Here is a 21,524-nt window from a genome sequence, read left to right on the forward strand (position 1 = left end):
AGAGATTGAGAGAGAGGGAGAAGGGGGGGGGGGCAGTGCTAGCTGGTGAAGTATTTCAATTCTTTATCCATCAACATCCATGTCTGAAAAATTGAAACCTGAAGATTTTTGGACAAGACTTACCTAAGTGACTACAACGCAGATCATGAACCACCAATTCTCCCATTGTGTCACTCTCTAAACAGTATCAAAACTGCACTTTGATCTCAAGACTTGCACAATTAACAACTGTATTTCAATAAATCTTGTTGTGGTAAAAGTTCAAAAAACACAAACAAGGTGGAGTCCTTCCTTTTATGCAATTCTTCGGACAGTTTACTGGCTCCCCAATGCCAGTCCACCCAAAACATTTCCTGTGCTAAAGCTCTCTAGTTCTGTAAGTCTTTCAATCTAATGATTGTCAATGGCAAAATATACATCTGACACATGACAAAAAAAATTCCATTCCTTTCCAAGGAAAAAATTAGTTGTAATGTTCCCAGTACAAATTAACAAACAGTCTGTCCACATGATTTTGTATTTTTTCATCCTTCGTGAGCATTTACTAGTAACATTGTTCCTAACACTGTAAATGTTTCTGGATGTAATGTTCAATGAACGTCCCACATAAAGAAAGCTTACCAATGCTGTGACAAATGTTACAACTCTGAGGCAGTCTGACACTTTCTAACAGTCCCTGCTAGCAGTTTTTCTGACTGGCATCACATAGTATTCATCCCATACACATGTGAATTCAAATAATCCATATTCACTAGGAAGTTGACATGATTTTAGACATCTCACACAAAATCCAACATCTTGGTCATAGTGTTACACACATGATCAAACACTAGGAGTACTGCTACATAAAAATCCAGGTCCATGGTAGTGAAAAACAGACCTAAGTCACATATTTCTATATCTCTCTATGTCTTATCCACCACCTGTGGTATATTATATATAAATGGACATATATCCATGATATTTGCAGGTGTCCTATGGAAAGCGCCTGTTTCTGTCACGCATTCACAACAGCCTCCTTGTCTTCGCCAGTCGTGTTCTACATGACAAATAAGTTGTCTTCTTTTATAAGTGCAAGTAAAAGTTCAAGCAAGTCAGTGTCGCAGAAATGATGCGTGCCCAGGGCTCTTCTTAGACCTTGTTTAGGTTGAAATACTCAACAAAAGTATTTTTTCATACACTTCAATTTTTTAAAACCCTGTCTCAGTCCTAAGCAGCAGTAGTCGTGACACTGTCAATAATTCCACTCTTTACAACATGGTGACAGAAGTACAGTTGTTTCTGCCTCACAAATCATAAGTGTAGCATCTTGTTTTACAAATATTGACATCATAATCCTGTGAAATATAACAGCTCTACCCTTGAATTCCCTACTACAGTAGCATAGCAGTGGGTCTTATTTCTCAGTACATGTATGGCATCCTACCCTTTAAATCCAGGTAATACCAAGCTCTAACAATCTAAAAAATATATATGCTTTTTCCTATCTTCATGCTCCTGCTAAACAGACTGATATAGGACCACAGCAACCCAACTATATGGGCCCAGAACGCTCAATGTCTAATTACTTAAAGACCATGATAAATGGCCCCTCTACTGTAGGCGCATGTAGTGCCCTAAAAGGCAACTTTATTTATTCACTTGACGTGTCATTGGTCTGGTTAATCAACCAGAGGTCAGAGGTCACCAGCTGCTGCTAAGTTGACATTCTGTTGGTATGACAGGATCTACTGCATGAACTGCATAAGTAATGAGCCAAATGCATAATGAGCATTTGGGTTGCCATTGGTAACTGGGTGACTTGAGATATTTCTTCATGAAACTTGTATGCAGTGACATGTCAGGGAAAAGACGTGTAATTTTGCTTCTACTAAATCTAACTGCTAAGATTGCTTTTGACATTTAGCTAAAAATCAAGTACTGAAGAAGGTCAATTGTGGTGTTTCAAAGGATGTGTTATACCATGCAATATCTCACTGTTACAAAGTGAAAGTCAAATATGGCATAGGAAGCCAAAGCAAAGGCCTTCGTTGGTATGTGTTTCTGAAAATGGAAAGCTGGTCTTAGCTCTAGTATTAGACAAAATCTGTTGCCAATATATATTCTATCAATTATTTGATACCAGTATATTGATATATATCAAGATATAAAATATTTAACCAAGATTCTGCCGTATATCAATTTTTTATTTAATTTACATTAATCTGGTTCAAAGACAGTTAAGGCTTAATGATCTGCACAAGAAAACCAATAAAAGAGTGCCAACAGGAGTCCACAAAGGTATATCAGGGTTTCCTTGACACACTTCCCCAGTTATAACATATCTATCAAAGTTCTGCTATATATATTTATAAAAATGGTATCAAAACAGTGAACAAGAAATAAACAGAGTCAAGTTATCAAACTTGTGGTGCAACACTGAGAGTTATCATTTCACCAAAACCTGACTTAGATACAATGTCAGACAGCTATCAATGCACGTTGTCTTGTATTTCAATCATTTGTCAAACTAGCTCTTGATAGCACTGTGCATTTAATCTAATGGGTGGATAGGATAATACATGCTTGCATGTCACGAACCACGATAACAGGAATATTGAATTGTTTTTTCCCTATGATGTCCTAGAATGTACACACATTGCATTCAATCGAGACTTATTTGTCAGGTTTCAAGACAGATGTCTTCAGGAGTATATCACCAACAATTAGTGCCTAATTGCTGTCACAATTGTTTAGTGTCATTTATGTTCAACGAATTATATATCACTGACAATTGTGTGTCATTTGTCAGTTCAAAGGCCAACACAGGAATTGGGCTATGCTCAATAAGGGGTGGGAATGATGATCATGTCTGCACATTGAAAAATAACATAAGCGAAAGGAGAATGGTATTTTAATAATATACCTATTAAGTTTCAGACCCCCTTGATGTAAAAACAAATTAATTTATATTTCAGCACAATTATTATTCACAGACTAAGATTTCACTCTATGATAAAATTACAAATGTTTAAATCCTTTAGCCAAATGAAACAATGATTAATTTGACAATAAATGCCTTTGAAAAAATAAGTTTACCTTTCGTTTAAAATTCAAGTCACCAAGGTGAATCCTGATCTTATCTATACAAGGCAGTAAATCATTTAGCAAAAACAAAAATTATGGAAAAATAATCAGACAAAAAAAAAAAAAAAAAAAACTTTCATTATAGGAAGTGAGCCACCATGAAGTGTCTGAAAGTACAGGTGGCTATTTTACTGACTGAAAATTGACATGAACAGAATGCAAAAATGTTCCTGTTTATAATATGTGACCAGGTCTCTGCTCAAAATTTGTCTCAGTTTTAAAAACTTTCCTACCTTACATGCTACGTCATTTGGATAGCCACCAGAACCACTGGACAGCTTATTTTCAAAGACAGCTAGACAGCTTTTGAATTTTCATTTATTTATTTATTTATTTATATTATTATTATTATTTTATTTATTTATTTATTTTTTTTTTTTTTTTTGACCACTTTGACTCCCTGAAATTTTGTAGGAAATTACAGGTTGTAATTATGGACAGCCTGCCCGCACGAAAATGCAGTAGTATCGAAGTAGCAAAGAAGCATTAACGCAGTAGTGGTGTGGAGCATATTTGCAGTAGAAATGCAGTATAGCCTACTGCAATTCTACTTCAAAAATTACATAGGTTTGTACAGAGGAGGAGCATTAATGCAGTAGATTAGCAGCATGATAGAAGCATGTTTCAAGTATGCTAATTAGCTCCCACATCGAAGCAGCTTTGAGGCATGTTTGCAGTATGATTGCAGTAGTCTACTGCGCTGGAGTATCTACTTCGTTTTCATGCGGGTGTACACCCAATCCTGGGAAAAGCCCTGCTTTACAATATAAATACTGTTGAAGATTACAAAAAACACTTACTACAATATGCCTAATTTCTTTTTTCAAGAGTTAAAATTGGTACTTAAGTTTGAATGCCCAGCTTTTTCTTAGATAAAAAAAAAGAATTGATTTTCACATTCCCTTCAGTCTTGCCTCTTGGTACCAGTCCAGAATTTTCAATTCTAGGTATGGCAGATCATATACTTTGTATTCTTATGCCCCAGTATGAAGAAGAACTGTTTTAATAAGCTGTTGCTTTTGATGTTATCATGTACTGGTAGTAGATGGCAGCAGTTAGGGAGGGTGATTTACATGTATAATCGGTTGATGTTCATTTCATATGACTAATTCAAAGAGTAAAACACAATTTGACAACATTATGATTAGCGGCAATCATGACCACTATTAATGGAAAGCTGTGTAATAACCCCTTAACACTTAGATAATAAATACCAGTAAGGTACATTTTTGTAAAATGTGAAAGAATGTCACTTACGAAGCTTCCATGATCTTTTGGTGGCTGCCGCCATTTTCGTAAACTTATATCATTCAACCAGGTAATGACATCAATTTTCCTGTTAAAGCAGGGACACAAATTGCATATCTTCTCCAGTGAAATACGTCTACAACCAATGTCTAGCCCTGTATTGCTGCTCTTAGAGTGAAGTTAGAATTAAATTTCAAATAAATGTCAACTTTCTTAGGGCAAAGTTTGAATGTTTTCACCGCATTGAAATTCTATAACTCCGGACTAAATGAAAACCTATGTACCATTGGTTAAAATATTTTGTTTTCGTGTAAAGCACTGTTTTACCAAATGAGATTAATTGAAGCGCTCTAATACTAGTCACAACTGTTATTTAGCTAAATATTAATAATTACTTTATTGGTTTGGGATATCATATCTCCACCCCGGTGAATTGGATCGTTACTTCCGGTGACCGGTATAAACAGATCTCTGACCCAAAACCATGTTCAGAAAAGTAAGCACCCTAAGACAAACTGTGGGTTGCGCTTTAAGAATTAATGCCATCAGAAATGTGCACTACGAGCAAGGACAGTCTCCAGAGCCCAAAATTAGAGAATATTTCTACTACATAGACCACCAGGGACAGGTTTGTAGCAAACTATATCGCGTTAACTGTTGTATAATCACAGTCACACTTTGCGTAAATGCCGTAATTACTCTCTGCTGTAAGTTGCATCGGTGGCGTGGGGGCGTGGGGACCGGGCGCTTGACCCCCCCCCCCTTCCTGGCAATCACCCCCCCCCCTCCCTCTCACTCAGATACACACACACACACACACACACACACACACACACACACACATATATATATATATATATATATATATATATATATATATATATATATATACATGTACTACTTGTACGTCATTCACAAGTTCAGGAAGGAGGGGCTCAGGGGGGTAAGCAGAATATTTCCTCCCTGCTCCCTCTCTCCCCCCTTCCCCTGCCAAATTTTACAAATATTTATGGGGTCCTTTAAAAGGTAGATATGGAATGAAATGGACCAAGAAAGACCCCTTGCTACTCATAACAAACCTCATTGAAATTACATTTGGGTTCTACTGTACAAAGTAAAAGTAAACCTACTATTATCAGGCCTTCCCAACTACCAGACTCGGCACCTACGGGTCCAGAATAAACCGGTATATCTGACCACACTACCCGTTTTCAAGGTGTGTGTCAGTTCGCATAAAAGAGTATCATACCCTATCACAAATTCTGTAAGCCTACCTGTCATCCGGGTATCGCGCCTCGTTTTTGTCAAGTAGAAGTCGTATAAATACAACAGACGACTCCCTCAATCAAGGGGTGGAAACGCGCTACTTATATGATTAAGACGAGCCTAGCCGTCAGTACCGGTTATTGTTTTGTGACCTTGAGGAGCAATTAGGTTTGGTCGTTGCGGCACGCATGAACAGTAGTTGAACTACCACACCTGGGTCTTTTGTTTTTGACAACTGTTCACTCGTCATCGAGGCGCTTGTTCAAGACTACAGGCTGATATCTACTAGTACTACCAGTGGCTTCATTAGTAACGTTCCCACAATACTTAAGTTTTCTGTCCGTGCGTACAAACCCTGAAAAAGGACAGCCTCGCTGACGAGAACAATGGACGTTTCTCACCCCTCTCTAGGATTACCCCTGCCCTCAATCTCGTCCATCCCGGTAGTCATGAAAATATTTAACCCCCGACAGAATATGCTTCCGCTATCAAAATTAGGTCTACTTTTCTAAATTAATATAGAAGTTTGCAAGTTCTTATTTACAAAACATCATTGGCTATGTCCGAACCTAAATTTTATGTTAAAAATTGCAGATGTAGTTTGATGTGTTTCTTAGCTGTATCAGCCAGTCAAGATGATAGCCACTGATGATTAATTGACATCCACTATCTTCTACCATTATTTTCAGGGTGTTTCATTTATAATTCCTTGTGGATTTGTACCAAACATTGTAGTTATGATAGTTTCTTTTTATGTTTTGCATTTACTACAAAGCATAATATTATAATATCATTTATGTTCCTTTTCAGCTTTTTCTAGATGATGCAAAGATGAAAAACTTCACCTCCTGTTTTAAAGGTACGTAGTTTTGACTCAACCAATGTTTTTTTTTTTTACATTGCTTCCAATATGAGAGTATTATAATCAAATTGTCATGATTATCAAGAAGGTCCAAATTTAGCAAGAATCAGAGAACTTATTCAGTGATTTTATTGTCTAATTTTGAAGGTGGATTTTTGAAACAAAACATTCACTTTGGTGTTCAATTTTATTATATTTCAATTTTGTATTTATTATTTATTTTTATTATTTAATATTATATTTCAATTTTATTTCTGTATTTTATAGAAAAAGACTTCCTACAGTTCTTCTTCAAAAGGGTCAGGTTCAACAATACAGGGCGGTATGTAGAAGATTTCCCCTATGTCTCACCCTGTGGTAGAGAGAGGAATTACATTCGCTGTGATGACCTCCCTATTGTATTCACACAGATCTTGGAAACTGCTGATGGAGAACCAGATCTTCTATCATGCAATCACACAGGAGACAAACTCACATTGACCTTTGACCCAGAAAAAGTCTGTATGTTACCAGAGACAGGACGGATATATCATCCAGCTAGTGATCGAGTTGGCGGAGTTGGTTTGATAAAATCAGCCCTTGCAATAGAACTGAGTAAATATTTTGAGTTTAGTCCTGATAAAGAGTTTGAACCACCTGTATATTTTACATGGAAAGGTCACAGATACTCTCTGACTAATGAACTGATCTCTTCCTTGAAGAAAATGGACAAATTCAAGTCACCAGCTTATGTGCCAGAAATATAACTGACAAATTCTGAATTTGTGAATGAATTAATTATTTACTGTAGAAAAACATTACGGGTCTGTTAGATGCTGAAAAGCATGAAATTGGTCCACCATCAGGAACTGTTTTATGTTTGTGCTCTAAATCATTAACAGGGGAAGATGGAAAATACATTTTTACTGAGATTTGGCTTTCCTTTTGAGAAATATGTCAATTGTCAGAGAATCTTATATTTAAATGAAATGTATAAATGTGTTGAGTAATTAAAAAAAAACAACAGACAACTCTCTGATTTAAGATTATTTATTTATTTATTTATTTATTTATTTATTTATTTATTAAAGTGATTTTATTTATTATTAATTTTTTCATTTCATTAAAGGCAAAGGTTTTATTAATTGAAGTTCTTGTTGTTATGTGATTAATTGAAATGTTATGCAAAAACATTAACCCATCACAAATGCATGTTTTATCAAACCTTTGTACAAAACACATTTGATAATTAAGAGTTTACAGTAGAATTGACTTCTTATATCTGTCTTGTGAATGGTGACAGTTGTGTGTAAAATTGCACACTCAAAGTTACTTTTTTGCTATCAAAGTAACGTCTATAAATATGAATGAAATATGGGATCGTTTCCAAAATGCATAATCTGCCATTCTGTATAAGAACCCGTCATCCTTGGTGTAATTCTGGACGTCAGCCTCACCCTCGTGACTCAAATGTGTAGATTGCATTTGGTGAGATTGGGTACCATTGTGTTAGTTGAGATTGGATAGCAGTGCGTTAGATGAGATTGGATACCCTTGCTGTCAGAGGGTGACCAACAATACGAATTGATCCCAACTAAAGAAACATTGAATACCATGTTCAAGAACTTGTCAGTCAGTCAGTCAAGTCAGTCCAGAGGAGGGGGGGTTCAAAAATGTCTTCTTGAAAAATGGGCACAAAATTGACACTTGAACTCGTTTAGCGGTGACATTTTGTCTAGTGGAAGTTAATGTTAAATTAAGGCAAAGTATCGAAAACACGACTTCATTTGCTCTAGAGTATTTTGCACCAATGAACCGTCAGGTTAAACCTTGAAATCCAATTAAGACGTGTGACAAAATTGTGTATCGGAAATTGTAAGATAAAGAATAAAATCCAATTTGAGGAACATATACTTTCACAGCCCTCACGTCACGCGGGGACGGACGTTCAATTTCCTTATTCAATTTTAAATGGTTGGTATAATATTCAGAACAAAATATAATGCGAACTATACATTTGTTCGCCCTTGGCTATCATATCGAACGTTGCTTTGACAAGGTATTTTATTTGTTGTTTCACCTTCACGTTTATTCTTGCGACGGGCGTCGTTGTATAAAGGCGAACCCAGTTCAGGTTTCTTTGCGCTATTGATTGTGTTTTGAGGGTAGTTTTTAATCATCCAGAGAAAACCAGCGACTGAACCTTCTTGTTTGGAAAAGAAACCAACCTGATAGAGTGTAGTTTTTAAAAAGCATTTGCTATAGATCTCAGCATATACTACTAGTATACGTGCGCACCTGTACTGGTTTGTGTGTAACAGAAACTGTGGGACGTAAAGAACAGCTTAGAAGGACGCTTAGAAGGACGCGAAGAGAGCGAGCTTGATGTGAGTCTTCTTCACCCAAGGATTTTACAGTTTCTTTCATAAAAGTACGTAGAAATAGTCAAGACAAGCGATAATCAAATATAATATAAGATCTATCAGATGAAGTAGAACCATATTTAAAACGTGAATCTTTAAATTGACGAGAGCAACAGATGGTAAAATGGAAGGTCGATTGAATTATGTATTGGTACATGTATACTACAAAATATGATTCCGCCGACCTATGTATTTGCCTTTTATCCTTAAATTTTCTATTTGTAAATTTTTGTATTTATGATTATCTTTGAAAGGAGGGTGGTTATAAGCAAATTCGCTTTTAGTTCCTCTATCCTTCGAGATCTGTCTATGATAGAGTCATGTCTTTGGACCTTAGATCTGTCAATATTGTTCATCCTACTTTATGTGGTGACATTTTACACATACGATTACTTAACTGGGACATGGAAGCACAGCCCATATGTGAATGTGTGCATGTTATTGTCGTTGGTCTGTGTTGACTTGGGCTTCATTCACATGCAATGTCTATTTTCTAAATTCTATTTTCTATTTGCGGTATGTCTTATGATCACGGTCTGTGCCCTGAATATCCCGCGGCGTAATTACTGGCAGCGCGAGCCAGTTACTATAAGTTACTATAAGTAACTGGCTCGCGCTGCCAGTAATTACGCGGCGGGATATTCAGGGCACAGACCGTGATCATAAGATAGCGCAAATAGAAATTAGAAAATAGACATTGCATGTGAACGAAGCCTTGGGCTTACCAGCTATTCTCAGTTATGGGAATAATCTAATCTAAATGACCACATTTTGACAAAGTGCCAACACATATCCTTTTATTTTGATATGACCAAAAGAATCAAAACCAAGAATTGGAACTGCTTTATTGTTTTCACTTTTAGTGGTGCTGAACAAGAATAGCTGAATAATATATTGTCAGCGTTTTCAGAAGACAAAATGTATTATTGTAAAAACTAGAAAGCATTCCGAGAGTGCAGACCTCCGCCAAGGCAGCGATTTTTTATTAATATTGATTATTGATTGATTGTTGATCCGGATCACCACCAAATACTAATGATCTCTTCCTTGGCCCACTTCTGACAGTTCCTGAAAATTTCATCAAAATCGGTCCATAACTTTCTGAGTTATGTTGATGGCAAACAAACAAACAAACAGACAAACGGGTGAAAACATAACCTCCTTGGCGGAGGTAAAAATGTTACATGTCATGAAACCATTTCATACTGTGATGCACGTCTTTATAAAATTTCCCAGTTCAACCTAAAAGCATTCCATTGTGGCAATAAAGCACCAGCTCTAAATGGGAAGTTTCATTATTTATGAAACAAAGCCACAATTCAATATTACTTAGCACGATGGGAAATAAACAGAATAAACGATGTGACATCACGTCATGTAAGACAACAGCTCATTATCAATAAGTGATTTTTGTTGCTATCTATTAAAAACATTTTCAATAGCTAATATCTCTGTGTACACGCTTAAATGATACACCACAACCCCGAAAAACAGGCACACGAATAAATGAACACTATTTTATAGCTGCTTAGACAAAATGGACGGAAATAAAGATTGCTGAATGCCTCATGTTGCAAATGTATCGCTTGTGAAGTGGGAGCGATGCTAGTTCCAGAACACAACGGTCTTGCTGACATCCTTGGTCACCTTGAACGCTGTTTAAGCATGATTTTCACTGGAAGATGTTTAGTTTCTAACCCTCCCCTCTTACTGTTGAAACAATCATTCGAATAATGAAGAGAAAAAACACATTTTAAATCAAAAGTTTGCTTCCCATCACAGAAAATTAGGTTGGGGTAAAATTTCAAAATTCTGTGTCTCTTTTTACATGTAGGGTCTAGTTCATATGTCCTATTAGCAGCCTTGGTATATAGAAATGACTCATGTGTGGTACGCAATTCAGTAACAATTCAGTATCTTTTTTGTAGAGTCGCCTGCGTTAAATCGGTAATCGATTTCCCTATAGAGAAAGGAAATAATTACTAGTCCAATACTGTTGACTTCAAAACATCCTATGCCATTGACAATTTGTATGTCTTTTGCTTTTTGGAGTGGACATTGTTAGACTAGTGGTCGATTTCATAAAGTGATGGGATTGGTAATTGATTGCAACATCTACGTTCATATTCAGTGTCACTAAAGCGACCTGGAACATATAGTACGTCACTGTTTTGTAAATCTGCCTACGGCAACTATCAGTTGTATACTCCAGCCTGACAAGCTTTTGCCTGTCAAACGTTTCGACAAGAACAGTTTGTCATTTCAGCCTACTTATAACTGCGTATATATTTTTCTGTATTTGCAGTTTTCGAACTTGTGACAATTGTAAACCATGGAAACCACTTCATCTCATCATGGCAAAGAGGGGATTGCTTCTAGCCACGACATGCTTGTAGCAAAGATGCCGACTGCGTCGCCGAGTAAATCTTTCAGCCGGGCAGACGATAACAAAATTATCATTGATGTAGGTGGGGTAGTGTTCTCTTTGTCGCGAACAGCCATCTTGGATTCCCGTCACTCGGACTCATCCTTGTCAAGGGCGGTGTTAAACGGAACTCATTTCAATCCAACCACCAGACAGTATAGCTTTGATCGTAACCCCGAGGTTTTTGGCTATGTCGCTGACTATATCCGCACTGGTGAACTGCACGCGCCACATGGGATGTGCGGAGAGATGGTGTGGAGGGAACTGGAATACTGGGGTATTCCCAGGGAGGCCATGTCGCCGTGCTGCAGCCATAAACTGGGGAAATATTCCCGTAAACTAGAAGAAAAGGAAGCTATTGAAAAAGAGTTTAGTCGACGATGCGTCGATGACGTATGGCCGGTTGATGGAGAGGAAACTCGAGGATGTTGCTGCTCCAACAGAACGAAAAGAAAGCTGTGGATATTCTTGAATGAGCCAAGATCTAGCAAAGGGGCTTTGGTACGGTTGCTCTCTACTTAACTCCTCCATATACATTATTTTTCCCATTTTCACTCTTCATGGCAATGGGGTATAACTGTATTGAAATATTTGTGGAAATAGACGTTGCTTAGATTAAGTCTACATGTATGTTTTAACCCTGATTTTCCTTATAAGCACTGCATTATTGGTATTGGTGTTGAAAAAACACTAGTTTCTAAATTTTGTCTGAATTGGTGGCACATCAGTACACTACCAATATGTGATAATCTAATCAAGATTAAGTCAAAAAATTTCCGTTGCAGTAATTGAATTAAGTATTGTATCAAATGGAGCTTTTTGATGACTTGATATGGTTTAATGAAATTGGTTATGGTGAGTTATCTTTCTCGTTTCAGGTATTTTCTCTAGTGTTATTTTTACTCATCATTTTGAGCATCGTCGTCATGATGATCAACACCTCACTGTCGTTTCGTCAACCGTACACTACAAATGAGACCGTCATGGCGAAGTTGCAGAACTCCATCTCCGCAATGAATATCACCAATGAGAAGATAAGCATGAGGATCACCACTACGGGACCAACCATCACAGCTGTTTTGGGATATATTTGTGTTGTTTTTTTCACAGTAGAGTTTATTTTACGTCTGATCGCCGAAAGAAACAGATGCGCTTTCTTGCGCTCGACCTATGCTATTTTGGACTTACTCGCACTTATACCTAGCTTCGTCGACACCATAATAAAGGGCATTTTTTTCGGTAGAGCATTGTATGAAAATTATACGTTAATAACACTATTTTGGGTAAGTGAATTATTTTTGGTGTTGCGCATTTTGAGACTATTTAGATTAGCCGAGTATTACGACGGCTTGAGGGTTTTATTGCTCTCTCTGAAAGCCAGTTGGAGGGAACTCGTCCTTTTGGAGGCATTTTTACTGATAGGGATGTCCATATTTGGCTCCTTAGTATATTACGCTGAAATAACGGAAGGAGATGGAGATTTTAGTGAAATTCTGATTGGCTGCTGGTGGGCCGTTATCACCATGACAACCGTTGGCTATGGGGACACTCATCCAAAATTCCCAGGAGGTTACGTTGTTGGTTATGTGGCAGCGACTTTTGGTGTCATTTTGATGGGCCTACCTATCGCTATCATTGCTAATAATTTCAGCAAATATTACCAGTTCTTGGCTGAAAAAGCAGAAAAGAAGAAAACTGACAAAGCCCAGGCAATACACAACGGCAAAATTCAAGTGAAGGAGTTTCAAACAAAGAAGGATGGTTCGTTTAAACATTCACAAGTGAATCCACAGGATTTTTGATTTCCCTTGTCTAAAGAGAAAACACGTATATAGGAGGATTTATACCACAACGGAGGATGCCTCATGACACCACAGCTAGGGGTTGCTGGCCGGGGGTGGGGTGGGGGGGGGGGGCGTTAGGCCTGGCCCCGGTTTCACAAAAACAAACATGAGTCAGGTCCCTGGTTAAGAACTTAATATACCAACGTTACGTGCATGGTCACATGCGCACATCTTACCCTATCAGCAACAGTGAACAGTGTTACTGCACTCTTCATGGAAATCCTAGTCAACTACCAAGGGAACTGACTTAAGTTTTTTTTAAATTTTTATTTATTTATTTATTTATTATTTTTTTTTTTTTTTGTGAAACTGGGGCCAGTTTTCTTCCGTTTGAGCCGAAACAGACAGTACACACGAACACTGAGGAGTATTTTGCAATGCTGAGTGTGATAAACATGATTCTATGCGTTTCAATGTGCGTCATATTTAAACTTTTAAAATGGTGAAATGACAGGGACTGGATATACCGTTTTTGATTTGAAAGAAGGGCGGTAGTAATTAAAAGTTCACGGGCAGTAAAATCATCAATTCACAAATCACAGTAAATAAAACTTTATATATATGTCACTGTTAATGCGCGTCAAAAATCCTGACAATCACGAATCACCGGATAAAATGACTTCGTTTTGCGTGCAGTTGGTAGGACGGAGAATAAAAGAGCCGCATCCACGACTCACCGGAATGCTGTGCTTAACGAATCACGCTAAATAAAATGAACGTTCCACGCATCTCGGGTAATAAAAATGGCTTTCAAGGGTAACGAAAATACCATTTCTACATTCAAAGTTAGTTCCTGTTTTTTTTTTTTTTTTTTTTTTAAGTTTTATTTTAGTATAGCCATCAATGGAGGTCACGTGGTCCGATGACAAGCACAGATTTCAGAGTAATTTGCTATAGCTGCCGTTTTTGTGGTAAAATAGAAAATATTTTATTTCTAATGAGTTGTTTACAATGCATTTATTGTGAAATATAGATCTCATACGAAGAGTTGTTATCCCTGTAATTTCTTTGACATCAGTTCTCCGTCAGTGGTCAGCTTAAGGGCTGGATAACATAGATGTTAGGGATATGAGGACAAAAGATGTGGAAACTTCCTCCACTTTTTTCCGTGCTCAGGTATCTGATGAATACGCATAAAGGAGGAGTGTGCAATTCTATACATGTCAGTTGTCTTTTTTTTTCAAATAAAATGTTTGATTATTTTATATATAACTTTTCTTTGCTTTCTCTGCATTATTGAATACAGTCTAGGCCTTTACAGAGAAAAGCCCGCTTGTTATCTTGACGGTATTCCGCATCTTCCCTTCCTCTGGCGATGGAAAAGCTAAGTTCATTGGCGGATTTAGAGGGGGAATCATGTGGGTAGTAGGAATAAAAGTTAGAAATTCAATTGGCATTGGAAAATAAGTTAGAAAATCCAATAGGCATTAAATATAAATAAAGTACTGCTTTGAAAGAAAGTAAGTTTTAAATTTTTACTGACATATTTCCAAAATTATGCTCGGATTAATTTTAGTGTATCTTTTTTTTTACCAAGACCAGGAATTTTGAAAGAAGAAAACATGTTGATTGAATGTGTGACAACATTAAATGACGGGCCATGGTATTTTTTTACACCTGAAGTTACCGACCTGTAATTGCTTGTCCCTTACATATCCCATGTTTATTTAAAAAGGTGTTTTCATAAAAGAAAATAAAAATTATAAAAACAGACACAGTCAATCAAATTTTTATTTATTAACTATGCATGCAGTTGTTCTATTGATGAAAATGTCAAACAAAGACAGTCATACAACAAATTGATTTCACCTTAAATATAGGTAGGCCCTAAACATAAAGGGGCTAAATAAATAGGCCTACTGGCGTCTTGAGTTCTTGAGTTTATAGAGGCATTCCGTGCGTAAGTTTTGATATATATAAACAATGTTTAACATATGACCTTGCCGATACGGCTACCTGTGGAAGGATCAAGGCTAAGGTGTATATAACACAATTTTTGTTATTACAAACTTTGCCGTGCTTAGAACGCAGCTTAAAACAACATTTCATTCTTGCAGAATAAGAATAAAACTGTTCGCACTTTATAATTCTAAAAAAAAATGGCAAATTGCCATTGAAACTTAAATAATAAAAAAAATTAATTAAATTTCATTTATTTTATTTTTAGATATAGGTGAGTTTTAAAGGCCTTAGATCTAAAGTTCTATTTTGGAAAGTCAATTTTTTGTCACAAAAACCAACCAAATGCCAGCATATAGTTTCAAGTAGTATAACTAAGAGAATTACCAAAAGGCATTGTTTAATTTTACTCGAAAATGATGTTTGAACAGATTTTTCTGCTGGCATTCTAAGCTGTATGTCAATGGGGTAGGAAAGTAGGTCACTGAAGTAGGTTAAATTTACAACCATAAATTTAAAGAAAGGAGCAGTCTAAAGGTCTTTTATGGCTGATCGAGTGATCTATTCAGTTTATCCCTTGGCATGTCGAATTTATTTGAGCCATATAAGAATCTAGTAGAAGTGGTTTACATGTGTTACTTGGAATCCACTCTCCACCGATGCTCGGTTCGTATGTACCCTTAAGCTTATCAGTAAGCTTATCACAGTGGAAAAAATGTAGACAGGTGGCGCGTCAAGCAAATAGCGATTCCAATCTACTGCGCGAGAGTTCTGCGCAACTTCCGTAAGCAAAGCATCAAGCATGGCGACCCTCACTCCTAGAAGAAGCGGTTGGCCAGCCGGTAAAACGCCCCAAAATGCCTATATGTCGTCTGGATCACTAACACTGGAAAGGACAATAAACCTGTAAGTGATGTTTGCAAGAGTAGATTCACGTTTTACCGTAAATATATGGCTTGCTGAGCGCGGAAGTGTAATGTTATGGCGCCGGCCGGCGAATACCACCATCAATAACAATGAACTGGATGATCATGGCTTAACTTCTTGAGCAATTTAAGACTTAAGATGTGACATTTCACTTTGCATTTCCCTATCTTTTTGTGACCCTGGTCTTTTATTATTGATAGGGTTCGAAATTCCAGTTCTCCGCCTACTATAACTACGTATACTATCAATAGAGGTTCTTATTTTTATTAAACCGCATATCCATTCATTCTTAACTTCTCAGTCATTGTCATCAGTATAATATAGTGATAACATACAATAATACACACATTGAGGAAATTCTTCAATATTGAGGAAACTGTTCAATTTTACACTAACTGAAAGCATTACAGGTATGCTTCCAGTTAGTGTAGATATTGGACAGTTTAAAATTTCCTCGATATGAGTAAAAGCACATTGTACTACACAGATCAGAACACAATAAATCAGTATACTAGTAAACTTAAAATCAGCAAAAAAACAAGAGATTAAGTCAATTTTATGGATCATCCACGTATCTAGATTGTAAACATCTGTTCACATAATTTGATAAATGGGAAGGATAACTGTACTTGCTCCCCCCCCTTTCAAAAAGTAAAAGAAAAAAGAAAAGACTTAAACCAACCTAAATCATATATTCATGTATCCTTGTTGTAGCTATCCACTCACAAATTACACTTTTGGAACAAAAGATGCTTTGTACGAGAAGGACAGCTCAGTGCAGGCCAGGTTTCAGAGAATGAGGGAAGAATTTGAGAAAATAGGGATGAGACGCTCGGTGGAGGGAATTCTACTTGTACATGAACACAACCTCCCACATGTATTATTACTGCAGCTAGGAACAACATTCTTCAAACTGTGAGTACATCTGCCACTGCAGTATGACAATTTGGAATATATTAGTATTATAATTATTGTTATTATTATTATTATTGTCTTTTCTTTATAATAAGCCAATTGCAAATTAATGCTTTCTTGCCACATTGATGATAAAAAAAGTCAAAAACCATTGTCAATTATGATTTAAAAAGTCAATTTGCCCAGATGTTATAGTGTTTAGTTTCTTGACATCTTGTTTGTCAGTACATGCTGTAATTATGCATTAAACAGTCAAAAGCAGGCTGGCCAACCTTGCTTGTCATCTGGATCCTAAATTAAAGTTTGCATTATTCAAGGCAATAAAATGAGGCAGCAGAGTATAGATCTGTTGATGAATGATTTGTGTATGTAGTAGTATATGTGTGTACTTTCAGTCCAGGAGGAGAATTAAATGCAGGTGAAGATCAGGTAGAGGGACTGAAAAGGCTACTGACAGAGGTGAACTTTAAATCTTTGTACTTTTTTTAGCCAGGTGATATTAGTAGCATAATTAAAAGAATTTGGTTGCAGATAAATGCTAAGATTTCTCAACTAAATCTATTAGTGTGTGTGTGTGTGTGTGTGTGTGTGTGTGTGTGTGTGTGTGTGTATAAAAGAATCACATTAGAAATAAAAATTAACTAAGGTCTCTAAACCTAATCTGTTAGTCTAGTAAATAAAAGATTGTGGTTAGAAAAAAATATTAACTAAGATTTTTCAACTAAATCTATTAGTCTAGTGTATGGAAGACTAAGGTTGGAAATAAATATTAATCAAAGTATAAAACCTTTTTTGCTGTTTGGGACCCAAAAATCATGGGTAATTTCCCACCAGAAACCACCCATGACAAACTCTCTCAAATTAAAAAAAAGAACATCAGAACTTCTTTTTAGAATTTGAGTTCACTTTTGAATCGTTTGCACATAAGGCCACACTTTTTTATTTTTATGGATGACATCCTCTGGGTACCCCATAATCGGTGCGAGAGGGCGAAAAAAAAAAAACAGTCCAAAAAAAAAAATACTGCTTAAGTAAAGGAATGCTGTCAGTACACAGCTGGAAACACAAATTTTACCACAGAAACACGTATCAAACTAACAATATGTCTTTATCCATGCTCTCAAAATATTAAAGCATTGTGAATACTTCGTAAAAAAAAGTAATGAATATAGATATACTTCTTATTACAAAATCTATTTAAGGTTATTTCATGCATTTTGTTGGTATAGCAAACAATAAAACAAATATCAAACAAACAGTGTGTCTATATTTGTATTCTCAGAATATTAAAGCATTTTGAACACTTCAAAGAAATGTTTAAAAAATGATGCAAAGATATGCTTAATACTACCAAATCTATTAAAAGTCATTTTGGACGATGCCATTTTGTCTACTTCGACTCACACGGCCAAACTGTCAGGTGGCCTGTCCGACCTTCAGCCCACCAAATACCTCGACGCCCTTGTCGACCCTTTCACTACAGAAAACCTGGTATGTGCTGCTTTGTACAGAATGTCAGAGAAGTTTTTCGGGCGAGCCAGCCTTTCGCACAATTGTAAAAAGGTGATATCTCCATGTCCAATATCAATGGCATACCAATCCAAAGCGACGGCGCCCGTTCTCTTTATGACTTTAATTGTCGTGTAATTTGAAAGTAATCCTAGAGATGAATTTGACGGCAAAGCGGTCACATTTCCACGTGGCGATAATACACATGCGCAGAAAGATCATTTCCTGGCAAATTCAATAACAACGTTTGCGACAACCGACTTCGTTGGGGGCTGGGGGGGGGGTTTCGGAGAACGGGCGAAAATCGGTACGCGCGCAGGATGTCATCCATAAAAATAAAAAAGCGTGGCCTAAATACAAATAAATGTGAATCAAAAATATAATATAATATGAAATGTGTGAAATGCCCATTAGCATTATTGATTAAAGATGGAGAGGCTGTTTTACAGAATTTTAAGGATCTTTCTGTTTACAAATCATTTACATCTTTATTGATTAACTTTTCTAGTTTCAATATTGAACAGAAATACGTGTCATTTTATTTGTGTGATGTGTGTTTCAGACACTTGGTAGAACAGATGGAGGTCCCATGGACTGGACTATAGAGGATACAGTAGGGAATTGGTGGAGGCCTAACTTTGAACCACCACAGGTTAGACATTTTATTCTACAACATGTTTTCTCTCTTTTTCTCTCTCTTTTCTTCTTCCCATCTCTCTCTCTCTTTCTCTCTCTCTCTCTCTCCCTCTCTCTCTCATACACACACCTTTAAAAAACACACAATTTTGAAGTATTGAAGTTTTTATTTGGTTTGTATACCCACCCATGTTTAGAATTATTTAACTTCAGTGATTTACTGTACCTGGTACTTTATTTTTTTAGTACCCATATGTCCCAGCACATATGACAAAACCCAAAGAGCACAGACGTCTTTATCTGGTGCAGTTACCTGAAAAAGGTAAGCAGTTATTTATGGAATTAAAGAGACATTTAAATGCAACAGGATTTAAGTTCACATTTGCTGTTATATGGTTTGTATCATGTTTTTTTTTCATAACTGTTACCTGAAAAAGGTAAGCAGTAATCTATGTAATTAGTGAGACAATTAAATGCAACAGGATTTAAATTCACATTTTGCTGTTATATGAGGAGTATCATCATTTTTGTTGATAATTGTGACAATCAAAAAGCCTCTTTAAAATCCAGCAATTAAGAAAAAAAGCCAGAAGTATGCTGTTACTATCCAGATTTTTTGTTATTTGTTGGATAGGAAGAAATTTAAAGAAAGTAATTTTTATAAAATTTATCAACGGTCACTTAATGCAATTAAATAAATTGTCAATTTTTAGTTATATTTTCTTCCTTACTTTGTAGCTCTGTTTGCTGTACCCAGGAATTACAAGCTGGTGGCGGCACCTTTGTTTGAGCTCTATGATAACTCTGCAGGATATGGCCCCATCATATCAAGTTTACCGCAGGCTCTTAGCAGGTATGAATCCTTGTTTTACTTTATGAATAAAGTGAAGTTTATTTTCCCATGTGAGCTTGAAGGACTTGGCATCTTTTAAGTCACATCATAGTAAGTTTATCAGTACACGTGACAAATTTTTATTATGTATTATGTTGTCTCAGTTGGATGCCTGATAATCGTGGTTAACTTATATATTTATTACATAAGTCCCTCTTTCAGTATATCATTACCCATTTGAAAATTATGTCTAAGAGGGGATGATTTCAGGGGGCGGGTTGGGGTATATGTTTCATTTTGGGAACTTGTAGCCTGTTGTTAAAATTTTCTGAATTAGTTAATCATTGGCTGACTTAGAATCGATTAGAATTTGGAAGAGATCCATTAATTGCTTGTTTTTTTTTTTTTTAATTAATAAATTGATAAGAATAAGAATTGAGCTGTCCCCACTCAGTGCTTCTCTATTTATTTATTGTGTAGTCCGGTCTCAGCAGCATTGTGCTGGTTGTGACTTTGTGACGTACATCTCAACTAATGCAATGAGTGGCTAGTTTCATTGCACACGCTAGTTTAGTTTCATATGCACACGTGCTTGGCTCAAACTTGCCATTGGAATATCTGCCAGATGCTGAGGAGAATTAATTATTATTTATTTTTTCTTAAGAATTAAGAGACTTTTCTTATTTTACGTCTATGTTGTTATGTTTAAGTGCACAGTTTACTATTTGGCTTTGGTGACTTTTTGTTCTGGAGAGATTGCATGGCTTGCTGTACTGTTGAATGACCACTTTTCTTGCTTGGGTTCCAGATTTTCAGTAACCATGTTAGTTTTAAAAATAATAATTTGCATAAAAGGAGAAATCAATGGACTCAAGTAGAAGGAGAAAATTTTGATTTGTTGTAGTATTTGGGAAGTGACCTATTTATTATGTGGATAGTAACAAGTAAATTGGTAATTTTGATGGAGACTGTTTTTGAAAAATTATAAAATCTTTCTGTTTACTAATTTCACCCCTTTCAACTGGTTAACTTTTTTTTTGTTTCAAATATAAGTGTCCATTCTACATTATTTTTATAGAATCAATCAAAATTTATATGAGGAACCTTTTTATAAGTTTATTTTAATATAATTAGTTGTAGAAAAGTAAATTTTGGATTCAGTAAGTAATTATAGATACATAATTGTAGCGTAGGTAAAGCAGGAAAGTCATTATTCAAACAAATGTATGCCTTAATAAGCTTGCTTAAATTTAGTATGTGAAGCATTTGTTCATTATGACAAAATAAGTGGAAAACCATTTGAGTTGTGACATTTAAATAGCCATGGTTTCTAAAGGACCAAAACAATAACGAAGACACGACTAATAGACCCAAGATGAAGTAAAGTCAACTGATTTTCTTTGTATACAAACCATTAGAAACTTTGCACCAAATCAAAAAGTTGAAGCAAATAAATAATGAATTGTGCATAAAAGCTAAGATTTAATATTTTCCTTAGCCAAGTCAGGATATGTTTCACATTTGCTAAGTAAGAGTTGGCCCAGGGTTAGATACCCTCCAGTTTTTATGTGTTACTATACTTACAGGCTTGGTAATTTACCCACACAAAGGAAAATGCATTTTAAAAGTGACA

The 21,524-nt window shown here is 36.1% G+C and overlaps 4 protein-coding genes across 9 annotated transcripts in view; 3 read left to right on the forward strand and 1 right to left on the reverse strand.

The window, feature by feature from the left end:
• The window catches only part of LOC106179440 (katanin p80 WD40 repeat-containing subunit B1-like), a 29,535-nt gene extending 24,882 nt beyond the window's left edge, over window positions 1-4,653 (reverse strand). For 2 of the 4 annotated variants that reach the window (XM_087011052.1, XM_087011051.1), the window contains exon 1: window positions 4,384-4,653. In XM_087011052.1, the coding sequence (XP_086867178.1) occupies window positions 4,384-4,417 (34 nt within the window). In that variant the 5' untranslated portion in view covers window positions 4,418-4,653. Of the gene's footprint in view, window positions 1-123; window positions 1,691-4,383 lie in introns of those variants that run through there. The other 2 variants (XM_087011049.1, XM_087011048.1) reach the window with 2 other exon arrangements.
• A 150-nt stretch (window positions 4,654-4,803) lies between these two features.
• LOC106156396 (UPF0598 protein CG30010) lies at window positions 4,804-7,631 on the forward strand. Its single transcript, XM_013531621.2, has 3 exons — window positions 4,804-5,002; window positions 6,451-6,499; window positions 6,770-7,631. Exons 1-3 carry the CDS (start codon window positions 4,859-4,861, stop codon window positions 7,246-7,248), a joined length of 672 nt encoding a protein of 223 aa, XP_013387075.2. The 5' UTR covers window positions 4,804-4,858; the 3' UTR covers window positions 7,249-7,631.
• A 939-nt stretch (window positions 7,632-8,570) lies between these two features.
• On the forward strand, window positions 8,571-13,207 carry LOC106156395 (potassium voltage-gated channel protein Shaw). The gene is made up of 3 exons (XM_087010178.1): window positions 8,571-8,912; window positions 11,210-11,830; window positions 12,208-13,207. The coding sequence occupies exons 2-3, from the start codon at window positions 11,237-11,239 to the stop codon at window positions 13,129-13,131; spliced, it is 1,518 nt and encodes a 505-aa protein (XP_086866304.1). The 5' UTR covers window positions 8,571-8,912; window positions 11,210-11,236; the 3' UTR covers window positions 13,132-13,207.
• A 2,610-nt stretch (window positions 13,208-15,817) lies between these two features.
• LOC106156364 (cleavage and polyadenylation specificity factor subunit 5-like) overlaps window positions 15,818-21,524 on the forward strand; it is a 38,747-nt gene continuing 33,040 nt past the window's right edge. For 2 of the 3 annotated variants that reach the window (XM_087010954.1, XM_087010955.1), the window contains exons 1-2: window positions 19,482-19,496; window positions 19,798-19,912. Coding sequence is in view for 1 of the 3 variants with exons in the window: in XM_087010956.1 (XP_086867082.1) it covers window positions 15,875-15,978; window positions 16,714-16,914; window positions 17,310-17,373; window positions 18,986-19,075; window positions 19,306-19,381; window positions 19,798-19,912 (650 nt within the window). In the remaining 2 variants the exon portion in view is untranslated. Of the gene's footprint in view, window positions 15,979-16,713; window positions 16,915-17,309; window positions 17,374-18,985; window positions 19,076-19,305; window positions 19,382-19,481; window positions 19,497-19,797; window positions 19,913-21,524 lie in introns of those variants that run through there. The other variant, XM_087010956.1, reaches the window with a different exon arrangement.

The sequence above is a fragment of the Lingula anatina genome, chromosome 4 (assembly GCF_051362555.1).
Source record: "Lingula anatina isolate TDL-2025a chromosome 4, LinAna3.0, whole genome shotgun sequence".
Lineage (NCBI taxonomy): Eukaryota > Metazoa > Brachiopoda > Lingulata > Lingulida > Lingulidae > Lingula > Lingula anatina.

What these genes read in the sequence shown, in the direction of transcription:
- LOC106156396 (XM_013531621.2), top strand. Translation starts at nt 4,859, where the DNA reads ATGTTCAGAAAAGTAAGCACCCTAAGACAAACTGTGGGTTGCGCTTTA. An exon ending in ACATAGACCACCAGGGACAG is followed by an intron (nt 5,003 to 6,450) that starts GTTTGTAGCAAA and finishes GTTCCTTTTCAG; the next exon opens with CTTTTTCTAGATGATGCAAA. An exon ending in CTTCACCTCCTGTTTTAAAG is followed by an intron (nt 6,500 to 6,769) that starts GTACGTAGTTTT and finishes TGTATTTTATAG; the next exon opens with AAAAAGACTTCCTACAGTTC.
- LOC106156395 (XM_087010178.1), top strand. Translation starts at nt 11,237, where the DNA reads ATGGAAACCACTTCATCTCATCATGGCAAAGAGGGGATTGCTTCTAGC. An exon ending in GATCTAGCAAAGGGGCTTTG is followed by an intron (nt 11,831 to 12,207) that starts GTACGGTTGCTC and finishes TTCTCGTTTCAG; the next exon opens with GTATTTTCTCTAGTGTTATT.